We start from the raw sequence: 19,402 nt of genomic DNA on the forward strand, positions 1-19,402 counted from the left end.
ACACTCCCCACAGCCCACCCCACACTCCCCAGCCCACCCCACACTCCTGGCAGCACTCCTTCACTGTCAGGATAAGCAGTCTCTAAAAGCAAGTAGCTACTTCATGCAGGGTCTCAGCCAGCTGGAGTGCTCATGTTTTTCAGACTAGAAAATGTCCTAATATCTTGAATAACTGAATTCCCTGTGATCTTCTATATTACAGAAAACTTCCAAACGCAATTAAACATTTCTTTGCTCATTGTTGCACTAAGATTGGGCAGGGAGAAGTCCCCATAGACAGCAGGTCTGAGGTAAGTCAGCTCTATGCAAAAAAAAAAAAAAAAAATTAATTAAAACCCTATTGCTTATTTTGTATCTGAAGCTTGCTAATGGGAAAAGCAAAGAAAAAGAAAAATAGAGTGTTCTTTTAAAATATTTGCCATAAACCTTCAGGAATAAAACTAACAAAGGAAATAAATAACAATTAGGAAACATTTGTGTGGTTTATCTATACTTCAAGGAAATGTAAAGGCGCATACTTGTTTTTCACTGTCTGTTCTAGAGAAACACCCTCTGCATCCAATGCAACTGTATCAGAGTGTAGACCTGTCCCTCGATGAGCTAACACCTCACACCTGCTCTCAATGGTGAATCCTTAGCACACATCCACAACAGCTGCAAAAGGTGCTGATGTGGAAATGGTTCTCAGGTACCTGTGGAATGACAAGCTGGAAATAATGCATACCATTTAATGAAAAAATATTGACCTATAATTATCAATAATAGCGGATTATTTTTATACCTGACACTATCCTAATAACTTTGCACGTGTCTATTCTTTAATCTTCCAAATAGTCCTGTAGATTAACAAGTTTTTATGTTTACTTTACAGGTGATGAGATTGTTTTCTGATTGGACTTGAGGCCCTTTCTCCACAGGAAGAAACTTATGACCTGGTAATGGGAATCTGGTCAAGGTACCAGGGCCAGAGAGGCCCCAGGCCCCAGGGTCACTCCACTGCTGTTGTCGTGCTAAGTGGAAATGGTGTCAGCACCTTCTGAACACTGATGTTTATGTCCACAGAACGATGCTCTCAGCGTTTGCAGAGGTGCAGCTCTAAGGGCACTCAGAGCTCATCAAAGCGCCAAGAACAAAAGACAGTGGATTCCTAGCCCTAGCTGCATCTTTATCACACACACCCCAGCCCCCAAGACTCAAGGAAAATCAGAGGAAAGGGGGCAGGAAGAATGGAAGAGCTAAAGGATGAGGAAATAGACCTTGCCTCAGGACTCACTGCGGCTGTTGTTATCTGACACGTGGATGGGGAGGGGCCCGTGAGGTCACAGCCTTCCTTGAAAGACTATTGGTCATTAATGGCTGGGCGAGGAGGTGTCATTTTCCTCAGTGGTGTAGCCACTGCTAAGTGGTCCACCTTCCAGTAAATAATCTCCCACCCACGCTCATGTCAGTAATCTCAATTAAACTCTGTCAGTCAATTTGTCTGTCTGTCTGTCTGTCTGTCTGTCTGTCTGTCTGTTTCATACACACACATGAAAGTAGGAGGGTGACTTGAAAGAAAGGGTTTCAGTGGGTGAGATAATCAGGCATAAAATGACTAAAATTCATCGTATAGATGTATAAAAAGACAATAATTTAAAAATAAAAATTAAATTAAGAAAAAAAGAGTGGTTAAGTAGTTCAGTCCAGGTCCTTTGGTAAGGTAATAGGTGTGACCAATCATAAGTATTAAAAGTTAGAGATGGATAAAGCACCAAGAGATAGGTAGATGATTGAGAGAGACAGATAGGTGATAGCTACGAACATCTATCAGACATATAAGTACACAGAAAAATTCAGAAGAAACCTGCAAGATTAATAAAGTTGGCACTTGAACTGAGTGAGCTGGCATTGGAGATGGTAGTTTAGCTCTCTGCTCTCTAGGTTCTTTTCCACAGAGAAAACTTGAATTCTGTGCATGCAATCAGAAATAAGTAGCTTAAGGATATTTTAAGGGGCAGGTCATCAATAGACAGGCCACGAGAAAAATAAGTCAGGGACACCCTGTGACTGATGTGGCACGCTGGGCTGGGGACAAGAATTGGGGAAGCCATCTGGGAGGCCCTTCCCAGGCCAGGCAGGAAGGGCTGGATCAGAGTGGGCACAGAGACATGGAGGGGAAGGACTGGGGCCAGGGAAAGCATCACAGGAAGAAGAGCAGCACTGGCCACAGCTGGGGTCACTGCTCCTGGCAACAGGAACCCTGCTATGGAAGGAGAGGTGACAAACTTGAGCTGGGGCAGACACACACAGTTGGGGTGCTCTTAGAGAGGCCTGGTAGAGGTCTCCTAAAGACAGCTGGGGTGACACCTGGGCAGAAGAGAAGCTAGTTGGCTTTCTCCAGCAGTGTAACACAGCCACCTTCATTCCCAGAGCCTGTGTCCTTCTCCCTCCTCCTGCGCACTCACCGTGTTCTTCCGCGGCTGCGTGCTAGCAGCAGCTGCTCCATCCTGGGTCTTCATGTCCCAGTGAAAAACGGATTTAAACTGCTCACCATCCTCTTGGCCATTGATCTGCATACAATGAAAGCGTTTTCAGTAACACTTTCGACAGAGAAGAGAAAGCACTAAGTTGAGGCCATTCTCCCCAGTCCAGGCTGTGAGGCATCTTAGTGGAACTACAAAGCTCATGGCTTTATCAGCCCCACGGTGGTGGTTTCGTTTGTGCCACCATCCAGGTGCCATACACTGAACTCCTGCTGTGTGCAAGCTCTAGTGAGTGGTGCAATTTAAGAAGCTAGAGCTATGCCAGCCATGTGGCCCAGCCAGAAAAGGCATTTGCCACCAAGCCTGATGACCCGAGCTCAGAGCCAACACCCATATGGTGGAAGAAAAGAACTGAATCCCACAGTTGTCTTCTAACCTACACACACACACACACACACACACACACCCTGACACAAATGTTCCTACATACATACACACATGTAAATAAATGAATATGTAATTTTTAAAGATAAGGTAAGTTCTAGAAAGGCAACGTTGCATTTTTCTTGAAGAAAAAAGAGAAGAAAGGGGTCCCGCTAATGAACAGTTTATATGTACACACACTGCACACACCATACATCCATGCACACACTTACACATGGACACATCTATCCATGATAGGCTACTCACCGTACATGTGCACACATGTGCATCCATGACCTAAACTGTGCACTATGCACTAGACAGACACATACACACAGAAATATACATGTACACACACTTCCACAGACACGCCATACCTGCACATATCACACCACGTATGTATGTATGTGTCTATACAGCAGTGCACATAGCATGTGTCTGTATGTACATGGATGGCTTAGTCACACTTGCAGGCATGCATATACACCCTGCCCGTGTGAACATATGAAGATGTTCACATTGTCAGATAAATAGACACACTTGGGACTCTAAAAGAGAACGAGAGATTATCCTAGCATCCTGTCGTACTAGGTCTACAATACACACAAAAATGAGCCCATGATGCCCGGAGACGGGAACTCCTGTGCACCTTGTCATAGAACTGTAAGGAAGCCCTGTCAGACGAGGCTAGGGGAGGCTGGGAAATGCCAGACAGAACGGTTCTGTTTGTACAGAGCATGACACACACAGTGTTCTTAGAGCTAGTACTCCCTGTGCACAGCTGCAGAAACACCTGGATACAGAAGTTTCCATTTCTCTGACTTTTGCAGTTTGCCACCTTCTGCGTATAGACACACGAGAAGCAGTGATATGGCGTCCCCAGCCTGAGAGCTCTGCATTTGTACACTGTGATCCGGATGGAATCGTACAGGATGCATAATATCTTTGAGCCTCGGCTTCCTCTCCAGCAGAACAGGAGGAGAGTAGAATCTGCTCCCTGGGTTGTGATGTGTATGGAGTGAAGTAAGCAATTTCCAGTCAGCGCAACACACACTTGTTAAGTAAAAGCATATCACAGAGATCTCGGGGTGGTGGTGGTCCCGTAACAGCAGCTGTAGAGGATGTCGTGTAGAGAAGCACTGAGACGTTCTTAAGTGCAGGGCTGTGAATAGCAGAGGCAGTGGAGGGGACTCTGGGCTGAAGAGATCACTAGAGAGCCCTCCACCTGCTGGGCAATTCCTAACTTTAGAAACCTGCCTAAGTTCCATCCCACCGCGCGGTGTCCCCTGGGCCTGGTGAGACAAGGCCAATGATTCATCATATTAGTAGACGAAATGGTTCCAACAGCTGGACGGTGACACATGCGCACTGTTGGAGTTACGCACCAGCCGCAGCTGCCATCCCCACCTGCCAAAGCAAGCTTTGTTTCTCAAAATATCTCTAAGCTACCCTCCCCAAAGAGGGGTCGTGAGATTACAGACAGCTCTAAGTCACGACTCAGGTCAGGGGAGCCTTGGAGCATGGCCCGGAGAGTTTCAGTTCTCCACTCCAAGCCCTCCAGAAGGAAGAAAAGAAGTGCTCTTTGGAATAGTTTCAGCCCGGTAAAGTTATGTGTTACCTGCCTAGTGTATGCCAGGCCTATTATATAACGTGATACCACTGTGTGTCCTGGCTGGCCAGACAGGTGCTAGAATCAAAGGCCTGTATCGGCCGCTAGTGTGGAGATAGGACAAAGAGCAGCAATAGTCGCATAAGAGCACATGGCGCGTGTACGAGAGGGTGTGAATTAGTCCACATATAGACAGAAACATTTAAAAACCAACGGGTGTTTGAGCCCATGGATTTTCCCTACAGGTTATTTCAGAAGGCAAAGCTGAGTGACTTACCCCACCTGTGGCTGCCACAGACTTCTTCAAGGTTAGACTTAAGGGTGCGTGGTAGACACTAGTGAAAGTGTTGTTCTTAGGGTTATGGCTACAAAAGTAATAAGATCAAAATTAGAAAAGCGTGTTAGCCAAGGGGCGACTGACTTCCTGAAACAGTAGTCTCTTTTTAACATGGATGAGCACAAGACTCAAGAATTCGGCTCATGACTTCCCAGGGAATCACCCCTCGAACACTCAAACTAAGTAGGATCGACACATAGAACAGGCAGATGAGTTTTCACTAACGGCCACTTGAGAAGTTTCCAATAGAGTAGGATGAATCCGACATCCCTTAAGACAAATGCTTTAAAGCTCCATGTACACATGTCTTCGGCACTTCTGCTGATCTCATAGCTGGGCATGGTTACAGAAGTAAAGCGGGGCTTTCACTTATTAAAAATGTGAAAGTTATTGGCCACTGCCAAAAACCCCACCGAGCTCTTCGGTGACTAGATCTGAGTGAGCACTTTGGGAGGAGGTGCTGCTTGGAGTCTAGCCTGGAGCTTAGGAACTGATTCCTCGGTTGGCTACTTGTTGAAAAACAAAAGTCAGGCAGAGTCGAGTAGGGTATCAGACACTTACGCGTGACAGTACGGCTTTTTCTGGTGACTCACGAAGTTATTAACAGACAGCATCATCTTGCAGACTTCACAGTGAAAACATGCTTTATGCCATGTCTGAAAGTCACAGAAAGGATCGCACAATTAACTGTCTCACAGACTTTACAGTAAAAAGTTGAGACTTATGGATAAAATGAAGCTAAAATGTATGAACTGCACAGGAGTTGTTAAATATGTTAAAATGAAACATCCTTTTCTTGAAGCAGCACAGAAGTCTATGACTAAGAAGGGTAGGAGAACGCATCTTTCCTTATCACTCAGTATGAGTCCGCATGCAAGAGGGTAAATGTGCCAGGTTTGCCCCTTTCCCCGAAGACCACGGACCTGACCCACTGACCTGGTCTATGCAGCTGATCTTCTCTGCAGGGTAAACCCCATAGCCACACCTAGAGCAGGCCTGCACGTTCATCTTGGAGGGTGGGAGACAGGGAGAAGCAACAGGCAAGATCAACTATAACACCCGGTTGACTGCTCAACGCCTTCAAAACCCCACCACTATGAAACTCCCCGGGAGGCCTGGAGCCGTCGGAATCCAGCTTCGACTTTCCTACGCTGACCTTCTGCTTTGGAGTAGGCAGCTGGTTGGTTTTTAAAGCTGCCACTTACTCAAGGGACAATTTTGGCAGCTCCGTCAGCACGCATGCGCCTGAGACAAGGTGGAGGTATTTCAAGCTGACGTGCTTCTCAAAATAGAAAAGTTAACTCAAGGCAGCATCATGTTTACATGGACAGACAAATCTTGTGTGTGTGTGTGTGTGTGTGTGTGTGTGTGTGTGTGTGTGTGTGTGTGTTCGGTGTGTGTGTGTTCGGTGTGTGTGTGGTGTGTGTGTGTGTGTGTGTGTGTGTGTGTGTGTGTTCGGTGTGTGTGGTGTGTGTGTGTGTGGTTATGTGTGTGTGCAGTGTGTGTGTGTGTGGTTATGTGTGTGTGCAGTGTGTGTGTATGGTCAGATGCTTGGGCCTGGTGATTGCTAGCTGTGGTCATACTCCAGAAAAGGAGCCTGAAGAATAGCCATACCCTCATGTGGGAATCAGATTTAAAATGCTGACTGTAGAGCCTCTGACTAATGCAGGCAGGCCAGTCCCCAAAATGGGTGAATGAAGGAAAGAAACAAATGGGAAAGGACATGACTGCCCCTAGGTATGGTGCAGAAGAAAGTTTATTGTCGATAAAAGGAAGAACATAGTCAAAGGCAGGGCCATCTGAAGGAGTCCTGAGTGGATATGACCAGGCTGAGCTGGGCCATATGGGAAGAGGGAGACGGGAAATGAGAGGGGAGAGAAAAAAACAGGTGCAGCAAGAGGTCAGATGTCCAAAGTGTCTGGATTATATAGGAAGGAGCTTCTGGGGAAGAAGAGCCCAGCATGGAGGGTTCAGGATAAGGGAACAGGGTATGCCAGCCATACCCGGTAAGTGGTAGGGCCTGAGGAATGCTGGGAGTACCTCCAGGTCTGCTTGGATATGTTAAATAGACACCTTAGTTGTTTGCCAAGGTTTGAGATGTAACAATGGAGATAAATTAGGAAGAACAATATCAAATCTCAATTTTATCTATTTTGCAGTAACAAAATTATTATGACATTTGTGTTTAGCTTTCATTGGAATTCATATATATATGAACAAATAATAATGCTTGGGCTTCTACATCTTGTCCTAGAATATTCCAAAAACATCTCTTCTCCTGGCTTTGGGAAGTGTCCATTGCCTTTAGTCTCTGTTTACAGGCAACCTTTGACCTTTTGGGACACCCTCTACAAAATGACACCTCACATGTCCCCAATAGGATCTGACTGCTTTATATGTCCTCTACCTCCTGTTTGTCTTATGACAGTTACTGACACCTAGAAATGGTAAATATGAATAAATCTTCTTTCCAGAATTGTGCCACCTTCACAAAAATATAACGTTATGGTCCAGGTTGTTACAACTCCATGTCCCAGGGCCTAGAATGAGGCCTGTCCTTGGTGCCCACTAGAGCTAGAAAAGTAATGGCACAAACTTAATGCTAACATCAAAATGCCTACAGAGTCCACCCTCCTGGACTCCTCAGAAACCAGGAGACCTCAGATAGATGTGTAACTGTCCCACCCATAGCAGGAAACATGCACACCTCAGCCTTGTCAAGAGGGAACCAGTTTTCAGCATTGCCAATATTCTCATCTTTCCATGGAAGCCAGAAATCTGGATTTACACATGAGATTTCCTTTTAAAAAATGTAAATAGAACACTGGGAGTGAAAACTGTTCTTCAGGGCTGTGGTTAATGTGTGACCTTGGGCCTCTCCTGGAGTGCAGGCTGGGTGCGGGGAGGCCAGCCACAGGAGAGGAAGACGCTGCAAAGCTGTAAGGAGAGCCTAGGGTGGGGCTGAGGCCTGTGGAAAGGGAAGTGGGTGGGGCAGGAGGCTGCACTCAGGGCCGGGAGGGGACTTGAATCAGGAACTCCAGGCTCTGCCTCCCAGAAAACCCAGTATCCTGGCAGCCTGAGCAATGGGAACAGAGACAAGGAGTGCTTCACTGTGGACCACACTTCTCCAGCCTGACTTGGGAGTTAGTTGGGAGCTCTAAACTATGAGAATGAATCATTTTTCACTTACAAAAAAAGCTAAGAGCATTTCTGTCCTGCTGTCCTACAGCTGTTCCAAGGACTGTGAAGTGAAAGGCATCTAGTCTGATTTGTACCCACTGCTTCTCCTTCATGGGATACGGCAAGTTGAGGGGTGACCGCACACATAGCTAGAATTGAGACAATTTAAGGGTGTAGAAATAAATATCTTTTGCAAGACAGACATGGGCGTCTATGTGACAGAGGCTGTTTTAAGTGTGCCTTCCAAAGTTCATTTCTTGGAAATTCTATCCCCATGGAACAGTACTGGGAGATCCGGATAACAAGACGCAGCCAGCGGATCAGTGTCACCCTGGAGACACTGAGGTGTCCCTTCCTTCCCCTCTCCTTCTTCTCTCATCCCATGCCCTTCCCAGATGCCACTGTCATGCCCTCAGCCAGATACTGTTCATCATGGATTGCTGAACATTAAGTATTATCATAGCCATAGGGAGCAGCAAAAGACAATATAAATAGATTTGGTGCTTGGCCCAGACCACCTTCCTCCATTTTTCTTTCTTGGTCCAAGCTCTGTGCCCTTGGCTCCAGGATTATATAAGGCAAGCAAGCCAGGGGTCACAGGGGTTCCTCTGACCTCAGAGAGTGGTTCAAATAATAAGGGCCTTTTCTAGGTCCTCCAGAAAACAGAGGCTGTGGCAAAGGCCTGTGTTCAAGACCTTGCTGGGGAGAGTGCTTTCAGAATTATAACTGAGGAGTCGGAGTGGGGAGGCAAGAAACAATAAGAGATAGTTGGTGTGAGGTTGGTCCTCAAGGTGGCTACCACCCTGATCTAAGAAGCTTGGGACCAGAAGGATTTCGTTTTCAGCTTATATTTTAGTTTGGAATATTTACATATGAGATATCTTAGGTAAACAAGTCATATATATGTATGAAACTCATGCTTCACATTTACATTAAATATACATCCAGAAAATAATTTTATGCACATTTTTAATATTTTGTGTATGAAAGTTCCCTGGTGTGGAATTTCCCACTTGTAGCATCATGTTGGTACTCACAAAGTTTGGATTTCAGGAACACTTAACCTTATAAAGTTCATTAGCCCATCTTTCAAGGGCCCACATGTGTTAGTTGGCTCTTTATTGCTGTGAGAACTATCTGAAAGGAGAAAAAATTATGTTGCCCAGAGTTTCAGAGAATTCCTCCTATGTTTGGATGACACATTGCTTTGGATCCAAGAGGAGGCAGAAATGGGGCAGCCAGAGCTTGGTGGAGAAAAGCAGCTTGCCTCACCACAACCAACAAGTGATGGAAGTCAGCAGGAAGGGCCAGAAAACAGGCACATCCTCTGTCTTTGTCACTTTTCTATTTCTGTGAAAGGACACAATACCAAAGCAAATTAAAAAAAATAAAGTATTTAATTGGGATCTCACAGTTGCAGAGGGTTAGAGTCTATGTTAGCAGGCTGGCATGGTGCTGAACAAGAGCTGAGAGCTTATATCTCGAAACAACAACCATGAGGCAGAGACAGAAAGACGAAAATAGAGCAATAGAGAGACACACAGAGAATGTACTATCTGGCAATGTGATGGGCTTTTGAAACTCAATGCCATCCTCCAGCCACACATCTCCTCCAACAAGGCCACACCTTCTAACACTTCCAAACAGTTCCATTGTCCACAGGTATTTGAATATACAAGCCTATTGGGGTCATTCCCATTCAAACCATCACACCCTTCAAAGGCAAGTCTCCAGTGACTCCTGGTCCTCAAACTAGCTCCACTTCTCAGTCTACTCAAATCGAGACTCTATCAATGGAATAGATCATTCATCAGGTCAAAGCCCTTATGGTCTACTCATCTCTGGAAGGCCTTCATAGACACACGCAAAGCATGCTTTATTAATTTCCTATGAATCTCTCAATCCAATAAAAATAACAACTAAAATCCTCTGTCATACTACCTGAATGACTGCCAGAAGAAAGAGAGAGAATTGACCAAAGAAAGAGAGAGAATTGACCGTCAGCCCTTGGTGGTAAAATCTCATGAGTGTTAACTCTCTGTGTGACAAGGCTCCCAGAGCAGCTTAGCCCTCAATACCAGAAGACAAATACCGTGCAGCAGAAGGCCATGGACACTGACACATATCCATGTGAAGACGGCCAGTGCCCACAGAGCCAAGGCTGGGCTGGCACCAGAAGGCGCAATCCTTCCCCCACTCCCCTGCAAACACACAAGTGAGGCCGGCCGAGGGAATCAAAAGCAGCAACTGAGAGGGTCTGTTTCCTTGTCTAGTCAGCATGAGAAGCTGGGGCTAGGTCAGAACAGATGACACAGTCTTGCAGGCCCTTGGTGGGGACGCTTCTGTCAACACCATGCCCCTGGCTTTGGCTTTCAGCGTTGACTCACGGGGAGCTGTGAAAGCTCCCCAGGCCTTGCCGATGCTGCTCATGATACGGCAAGGGGTTTCCTTTGACCCGAAGGACAGCGCTCTTCGGTCATCTCTCAAACTCCATCCTGTTGAGGGTAGGGTGCCTAGATTCAGCTAATCAAGATCCTTTTACACCGTGGATGCGCTTCTCCTTACCTCTGAGTCAATTTCATCTCTCTTTGGGACCGCACAAGTGAACTGGTTTGAAGTATCGGACCAGCTATTGAACGCGATGCTCAGGTGAGAATGGGGCTACCTGTCCCATGCTGGGGGGGTTTTTCTGCCTTGGTTCAGGCCACCCTCAAATTGGCACTTAAAGCATAACTTGGTTGCAGGGAAATACTTAGGACTTGGCAGGAGTGAGGCTTTGAGGAGACCGGGGTAGGGAAAGTCAATGACAGGTACGTTCTGTCTCACCGCTGCTGTGGGTAGCTGAGGCTCAGTACTACTGCCGAGGACTCTGAAGAATTGTGTAGACAGGACCTCAGAGGTACCCCACGAATGTGAGACACTTATCCACTCAACTCTCACCTGCCATTGAGTCCCTCACACCTTCAACATAAACCTAGCTGAGGAGCCAAGTAAGCTTCTGGGGGTGAGTGGCAGGAATGGGAGGGGCTAACCCTGATGAGTGAGGAGATGAGAGGCACCTGGTGCCCTAGCAGTTGGGATTTAGATAGGAAATTGGATGTGGGCTTGGTAAAGAGTTTATATGAGACTCACCCTGAGCTTCCACTGTGCTGGTCTTCAGAGCTGCTGGTGTCAATTCCATTCTGTCTACTCCTCTGCACCAGAGACAATGCCACATGGGAAAATCACAAGCCAGGGCCTTGTCTGGGGCTTTCAAGCTTTTCCAAGTCAGACCTTCCATCACAACTTAAAATATAGCGGCTATGAATATAGCATACTTGCAAATGACAAGGTTTGGTTTGCTAGTGCTGTCACACAAGGTCCCCAGAGGAGGTGGCACAAGCAACAGAAATTCACTTCCTCACAATTGTGAGTGCTACACATCACAATTAAGAGTTAATTTTCCCTCCACTTGCAGGTCCCTGTTCCCTCTGCTCGGATCCCTCATGTGCTCCTGGGCCTTAACCTGATCTACACCTCTTACAAGGACAGAGACTATGCTGGGTTACAGCCTCCGTGGCCTCATTTTACCTCAAAGACCCTCATCTTGGAGAGAAGGCTCACTGGCTAGGAGGCCACTGCTCCTGCAGAGGGCCCAAGTCTGCTTCCCAGCCCCTACACGGACAGAAGGCTCACAACTTCCTGTAACTCCAGCTCCAGGGGGATCCATCAGACTCTGTATAATTTCTGAGGTGTTGGGGGTTAGTGCTTCAACATCTGAGCAATTGTTGTGTAACATAAAGCACACTACAACAAACAGAATGATGGAACTAAGAAAACAGCATTACACACTGCAGCTCACAGAGCTGCAACAAGGGGCGTGTTCCAGATTGTTTTCTGTTGCTGTGCTAAAACACTGTCCAGACCAGCTTGGGGGAGGATGGAGTTCGCTTGGCTCACACTTCCAGGTCACAGTCCTTCAGAGGGAAGTCAGGGCAGGAATTCAAGCAGGAGCCTGGAGGCAGGAACTGAAGCAAAGGCCATGGAGGAGTGCTGCTTGCTGGCTTGCCTCCTGCCTCTGTTCACTAGCTCTTTACAACAATTCAGGCCCACCCGACATAAAAAAAAAAAAAAAAAGGCCCCACACACATACCCATAGCTCAACCTGAGGTAAACAGTATGTCAGCTGAAGTGCCTTCTAGGTTGACAATCAAAGAAGCCATCACAGGAACAAAGAAAGATCTCCTGTCTCCTCTGCTCTCTCCAGGGCTGAGGTATGAACCTTGTTGGACAGGGCATGGCTGAGGCTTAGTAGATGTCCAGTGGAACTTGCTAGAAGTTCCTTCTCTGGAATATTACGGCAACTGAGACTGTAACTGCCAGACAGAGTTGGTTTTGGGGAGGGGCCTCTGCTAGGAAAAGCACTCTTGTAGGGTACAAGGGAAGGTACTGACTGCAGAGAGCTTGAAGGGCACAAGGGAATTTCCACAGAACAAACAGAATGCATCTGGAGTTGAGAGGCAACCATGAATTCCTCCTGTAGGAAAAGAAGGGATTCTGCCTTGGCCCTGGGCTTCCCACACACCTCCTCTGGCAGAAGGCTGTTGGCATCTCAGCAGGGGCCTGAGTTTGGGTCTGGAGCTGGGTACAGACAACTGTACTTCTGCAAATCGTGAGGCACCTATATAGTCTGGCCAGAGATGTCTTGTATTAGATGGAGAACAGTTACTATGGCACCTCTGAGGGGTGAGGAGGGGCAGGTGTGCCCTGCAGATAGGGATGGGAACTTACTGGCAGCTTAGCTACCATAGAAAGCTGGAGACAAAGTCTAGAGAGCCGAGGCCAACAGCAGGTATGGAGCCAGCCCCAGGGAAACCACCTGATAGATAAGGCTGGTGAAGGTCTTAGGAGGGAAAAGACACCAGTCCACGCCCTCAGTACAGACCATAGTGTAGAACAATTAAATGGCTGAGAACTGGGTTGTAACTCAGTGGAGATGTCTTCCCTCCAAAGCCCCATAACACTGCCACTACAGTAAATAAATAAATAAATAAAGAGCAAATTTAAATCATTACCTGATCCAAAGCGGTGAGATCTAGGATGGCCATTCAGGAGAGAATCTCACTTCTGTACAAGGGGCCAGAGTAATACAGAGTAACACAGAATGGCTCTCTTCCCTTCCACATCGCCAGGGGTTTAAATGTTGCTATTGTAATAATACAGTTTTGGGGAAGTAACTGGAGTTTCTCTCACCAGACCAGAAAGAGCAAAGAAAAGCTCTCCCTCCGTGCCAGCCTATGTCTCCAGCTGAGCTGGCTGTGGACTCCTGTGATGCCCATGTGTCTGTAGCATACGGTGGAGCCTTCATGGATGGAGCAGGCCAACAGGACTGGCTCCGTCACATGGACAACTCCTCACACTGTTTATCAGCAAATGAGCAGAAATCATTGTTAAAGCCCTTCCATATTTCAGGGCTAGCTAGCCTGGAAAAGTCTCGTTTCACAACTACACATCAGAATATGGTCTCATTTAATGGGATTCTTCATTTTCAAAGGATTGTGAGTTAAATTATTAAAAAAACAAATCATCTTAGCATGAGCCACGGCTCACCCCCACATTTACCTCAACAGTCCAGGTATAGCAGCATTAAATAAAAATGATGGCCGCCATGTTAAGAATTGTTGGTTTTAATTATTCCCTCACACTTGCATGACTGAGTCTTTCTTGACATCCAGAAGTGGCCATACCGACTGAGATTTTTTATATAGTGCCAAACCTCTCAGGCTCAAGGAAAAGCAAAGAAATAAATAAAATAGCCAGATGACCCTTGAGACTTGTAGGTCCTAGAAGCAAGTTTCTCTGGTATGCCTACAACTACAGTTGCTCTCGGCAGTGGCTTCTGTGGGTCAATCTGCAAATTGACAGTTTTGCAGAATGCGTTTTCTGGGGGATCTTTGACGTTTACACGTTTACAAAGGCTTAGCACGCTCTGGTGAGCGCGGGGAACTTTGTCTAAGTAGCACAGGAGAGACCTGGAGGGGAAAGGCGTGGCTCCAACTCGCAGGGCACCGTCTCCTACGTCTCCTAGTCTCCTACGGTGCTCGCCCGCAACTTTGCCGAGGGCTGGACGGTGAGTCAGTTTTTCAGAGCACGTGACAGATCTGCGGCGGGTAGCCCCAGGGCCGGTTTTCCGTGGAGCAGTTTTGTAGAGCCCGAGGCCCGCCAGTTCTGCAGAGAGCGCTCTACCCGCCCGTTCCTGCTGCGGCGGGGGTCGCCCGAACCTCGCGGAGGACGGGACGAGCACGTGGAGCTCCGGCCGCTCTGCGCGCAGTCGCTTTGCAGCGCGTGCATCCAAAAAACAAAACAAAAACACCAAAACCAAACCAACAACATCAAACAGGCGACGATCGAGGCAGCGTGCGCGGGCGGCGAGCGCTGGCCCCGCGGCGGGCTCCGCAGAGCACGCTCTCCCGGGCGCCCCCGGCTTCCCGGGTCGGACACGCAGCCCCGCCCGGCCCGGGTCCGCCCCGCCCGCTCCTCCCCCTCCGGCTCCGGGACTTTTGCTTTCACTTTGCCTCAAGCTGTCCCAGACCCTCGCGGAGGCTCGGACGCCGCCGTGGGCTCCCGTCCGCCAGCGTGGGAACAGTAAGCTGGGCCCGCACGGCCGCTTTCCCGCCCTCTTCCGCGTGCTTCCTCCTCCTCCCCGGGACCCCTCCTCCTCTCTCCCTTCCCTCTCTCTCTCCCTCCCTCCCTCCCTCCCTTCCTCCCTCCCGCAGTGCCCCCTCTCCATCCCTGGCCTTGCTCGGCTTGGCCATCATCTACCCTCCACGCCCGGGGTCTTGAGACATCCGGTGCCGTTCCGGATGTAACAGGGAAGGAAGAAATGGTGTAGGACCGCGGTAGTGTTGTTAGGGCTACCTTGTCCGACGGGTCCGGGCCTCCGTTCAGTGGGAATCTTGGGCGGTCCTGGGTGACCTGCACTCTGGGAAGGAGGGAGGTGGGGTGCACTAGTCATCACGAAGGCAAAGCGTGCACTTCCTTGTTGGGAGACCCTTGCATCAGGGCTCTTGCAACGATTCGAGACTGTGAGAAACACTGGCAGGCGACACTTGTCGCTGTGGGCTCCAGGCATGCTGACCTTGACTCTTTGGGTTTCTGGTTTATGGGAAAGTAAGCCTACTTTTGGAACAGGCGGTGTGCCTCAAGTAGTTCACAGGTCTTTGTCTTGAGCTGGGCTTGCGGACCTTCCGTTTATAAGCAGAGTTTGTGCAGCCTGACATTACAAATCCCTCCATCCTGTTAAGGCCTAATTTATGACCTGCCGCTGTGCAGCCTAGCACTGGGGTGGAGGGTGGCGGCCTCAGGACTTCTTCTCTTAGGGGAGAATGAACTTGGGCTGGAGGTGAGTCCGTACGGTGGCACTATGCTAGGGAAGCAAGCACAGTCCTCTGTTTCCTCAGGAAAATACAGACTCAGGCAATATCCCGACCCCCCTTAGTACGATTTGCTCAGCACCTATCTGCCTTCTGTTGCTGTGATAAATGCCGCGACCAAAAGCAACTTGGGGAGGAAAGGGCTTCTTTCATCTGACTCTTCCAGGGCACAGTCTGTTACTGAGGAGAATGGAGGCAGGAACTGGAGGCAGGAAAGCTGATTACTCACTCACTCAGCAAGCTTTCTTACACAGCCCAGACCTGTGGGAGGAGCTTCCTACGGTGGGTGATGTGGCTGCAGGCAGGCAGATTGCATCCAGGCAACTCCTCAAGGGAGGTTTCACCCTCCCAGGTGACTCTAGGATGTGTCAGGTTGACAATAAAACACTCCTCACCACACTTGTCATCACCTGTCAGCGTGGGTCTGGGGAACTCCCAGGGCACATGGCATCCCAGTGGCCAAGGTGCTTGAAATAGGAGCAGCCACACTGAAAGGCAGGAATTTGGAGTAGCCAGGTAGTGGCCAGACTCAGCCTCTTGGGAACTAACGCAGGGCCCCAGTGGCTTCGACTGGATCCCAGCTCTTAAGTCTTGCCACCTTTAAGCATCATGTAGGGGCCTGGCCTTCCAACACAGGAGCCTCTGAGGGACCAGTCATACTCAAACCATAACATCACACATTGTAAGTCATTTAAAGAGACATCCCGTGTCTCTTGACAGTGGGCAAGCAATCTCTGTAATGACTGCTCTTTGCAGCATCTGAAAAAGGGACAGGTACAGAGAAGTCACGCTAGGAGGCCCCTCAGGCAGCATAGCTGAGCCAAGATGAGCTGGCTTTCTCCAAGGGCTTGAAGATCAATGCAGGAGTCGAATCTAAGAGGCTGAAATGACCTCACCGAGGTTGAGCATACCCACTTGGGTACCACCTTGAGTGCTTTGAATGTTTTCCAAATGTCGAGTGGATCTGCGTGGGAGTAGGGAGGCAGCAGAGTGCTTAGCCTCTTGGATTAAAGAGTCAAGTCTGCTGCTGCTGATGTAGGCTGTTAGGAAGGCTTAAACTTAGATCCCTCCCTCAAAGGTGTATTTCAGCTCCTGGTTTCAGGTGTCTCAGTCTCTGTTTGCTCTGTGGCTGGGTGCCATGGTGAGGCCCTGGTGATGTGAGTGTGTGGTAGAGCAAAGCTGTTCGCTTCATGGCTTCCAGCAGAAGGTGGTGTAGGCGTCATGAAGAAGACATGGTGGAAAGCTCCCCTCTGGACCCACTTAGTGCTGACCATCGGTGCAGGAAGTTTGAGGCCATCCTAAGGAAAGCTGACTCTCCCTCCCCAGCAGTCAATAGCTCCTCAGTGAGGGGTGGGTCCCTTCCTTCGTCTTCGGGCCTGTGTTTGTCAACTTTCTGTTAGTGTAACAAACACCTGAAATGCTCAGCTTGGAGAAGGAGTTTGCTCTGGCTCACCATCGTAGAAACTCTGGCCCCTGGTGAACTGGGCCTGTTGCTGTGGGGCCCATGCTGATGGTGCACAGCCTGGTTCTCAACGGTCAGTGTGTCCTCTTGGTGGTCAGTACCTAGGAGGGCCACTTAGGAGGTCCTCTCTTTAGAGCAGGGTTCTCAGCCTTTCTCACGCTGTGGCTGCATGTGTGGCCACCCCAACCATAAAATTATTTTTTGCTACTGTAATGAGTCATATGGTAAATCCCAAGAGGGTTCCAACCCATAGGCTGAGAACTGCTGCTTCAGGATGGTTTTGGCTCCTGGATCTGAAGTCTCAGTCCAGGAGGCAGAGCACCATGGTGACAGCCATGTTTGCTTTCCTTGTGGCAGCCAGAAAGCAGAGAGAGGGCTGCAGGAGGGGTCCAGGTACACACTACCCTTCAAGGAAACCCAGTGACCTACTTCCTCCAGGAAGGCCCCACCTCTAGAAGCTTCTGGCAGACTACTAGCTGGAGAGCAAGCCTCCTGTTGGAGGGAAGTCACAACAGTGGGTATCGGTGCATGGCTTGGAAGTACAAAGGGAGAGGAAGCAGTCTCATCATTTCCTCTGAGGACCCATCAGTGGCAGGAAGGCTCCCAGGAGGCCTCATTTTGGGTTCCTTTTCCTCCCAGGGTACTGGGGACTCTAGGGGGAAATGGCACACCACATGCAAACTGGCCAGATCTTTTATGCATTCTTTTGCTATCCTGGGATGTGAGTTGTTTTCCGTATTTGGGGGTAGTTAGCCCTTTGACAGAGACACACATTCTCTTCATCCATTTTTTTTTTTCTCTTAAAAGGTCTTATTTTGTTACATTTCCTTGGGGAGGGTGATGGGAATATGAAACTGTCTCTGCTCTGTACACTTGAGAATTTTGACCTCTAGGTGCTGGAATCCCTGTTGACTCCTGTTGGCCAGCTTATATCCTGGTCTGTGGGGAGTGGCCAAAGTTGTCATTTCTAGGGCAGGATGAGAGCTGGGACCTCCTATCTGAACTCACAAGGGCATATTCTTTCTCTCTCTCTCTCTCTCCCTCTGTCCAAACATACATCCCTACATCACTCCCTCCTTCCCTCCATCCATCCATCCCTCTCTTCCTCCCTCCCTCTTAGGTTTAACCCTTAAGATTAAATTTGGCGGCAGAGTCAAGGCTTGGGACCATGTTGAGGACAGCGTCTTTTTCTGGTAGTTTTAACAAGGTTTTGCCTTGTTGACTTTGAAGATAATTTGAACAGGAGGCTCACTGAATGACCCTGCACTGGACCAGAACTGCAGGGTATCTTCCATGCCTGGCCTCTGCTTCTTTCCTCTGTGCTGACATAATCTCTGCTCTTAAAAACATTTGGGGGTTTTGTTTTGTTTCTCTGTATGAAGTTGAGAATAGTTCATTCAAGACCTGTAAAGAACTGTGTTGGTATAAGTGTGATGAATGTGTAAACTGCATTTGGTAAGACGGCCATTTTTACTATGTTTACCAAGCCATGAGCATGGGAGGTCTTCCCATCTTCTGATATCTTCTTCAATTTCTTTCTTCAGAGACTTGAAGGTCTTGTCATACAAGTAAGTCCTTCACTTGCTTGGTTAGAATTACACCTAGCTATTTTATGTTTTGTGTGGCTATTGTGAAGGGTGTTGTTTCCCTAATTTCTTTCTCAGCCAGTTTGTCATTTGTATATAGGACAGCTACTGATTTTTTTTAAAAGGTTAATTTTTTATCCAGGCACTTTGCTGAAGGTGTTTATCAGCTGTATGAGTTCTCTGGTATTATTTTTGGGGTCACTCATGTATATTATCATATCATCCTTGAATGGTGAAACTTTGACTTCTTCCTTTCCAATTTTTATTCCCTTGATCTCCTTTAATTGTCTTATTGCTCTAGCTAGGACTTCAAGCACTATGTTGAAGAGATACAGAGAGAGTGGGCAGCCTTGCCTTGTCCCTGAATTTAGTGGAAATGCTTTAATCCATTTAATTTGATGTTGGCTATAGGTTTGCTGTATATTGCCTTTATTATGTTTAGGTATGGACCTTGTATCCCTTATCTCTCCAAGACTTTCATCATGAAGGGGTGCTGGATTTTGTCAAAGGCTTTTTCTGCATCTAATGAGATGATCGTTTGATTTTTTTTTCTTTCAGTTTATTTATATGGTGGATTACATTGATGGATTTTTCTATGTTGAACCATCCCTGCATGCCTGGTATAAAGCCTACTTGGTCATGGTGGATGATGGAATTGATGTGTTCTTGGATTTGGTTTGTGAATATTTTATTGAGTATTTTTGCATCAGTGCTCATAAAGGAGATTGGTTTGAAATTCTCTTTCTTGGTTGAGTCTTTGTGTGGTTTAGGTATCAGGGTAAGTGGCCCCATAGAATAAGTTTGTCAGAGTCCTTCTGTTTCTATTTTGTGGGCTAGTTTAAGGAGCATTAGTATTAACTCTTCAAAAACAGAAAGGAAGAAGAAAGAAAGAAAGAAAGAAAGAAAGAAAGAAAGAAAGAAAGAAAGAAAG

General features: G+C 47.7%; 2 protein-coding genes across 2 annotated transcripts in view; one reads left to right on the forward strand and one right to left on the reverse strand.

Moving 5' to 3' along the window:
* The window catches only part of Nrap (nebulin related anchoring protein), a 67,207-nt gene extending 59,171 nt beyond the window's left edge, over positions 1-8,036 (reverse strand). Inside the window, exons 1-5 of the mRNA XM_055591757.1 lie at positions 8,022-8,036; positions 5,768-5,839; positions 5,393-5,487; positions 4,772-4,859; positions 2,445-2,549 (exon numbers count right to left, since the gene is read on the reverse strand). Of these exons, the coding sequence (XP_055447732.1) occupies positions 2,445-2,549; positions 4,772-4,859; positions 5,393-5,487; positions 5,768-5,839 (360 nt within the window). The 5' untranslated portion in view covers positions 8,022-8,036. The remainder of the gene's footprint in view (positions 1-2,444; positions 2,550-4,771; positions 4,860-5,392; positions 5,488-5,767; positions 5,840-8,021) is intronic.
* A 6,199-nt stretch (positions 8,037-14,235) lies between these two features.
* Positions 14,236-19,402, forward strand: part of Casp7 (caspase 7) — a 44,259-nt gene continuing 39,092 nt past the window's right edge. Inside the window, exon 1 of the mRNA XM_055591715.1 lies at positions 14,236-14,635. The gene's annotated coding sequence lies outside the window, so the exon portion shown is untranslated. The remainder of the gene's footprint in view (positions 14,636-19,402) is intronic.

The sequence above is a fragment of the Psammomys obesus genome, unplaced genomic scaffold (genome assembly GCF_907164565.1).
Source record: "Psammomys obesus unplaced genomic scaffold, mPsaObe1.curated_primary_1811, whole genome shotgun sequence".
In the NCBI taxonomy this organism is placed as follows: Eukaryota; Metazoa; Chordata; class Mammalia; order Rodentia; family Muridae; genus Psammomys; species Psammomys obesus.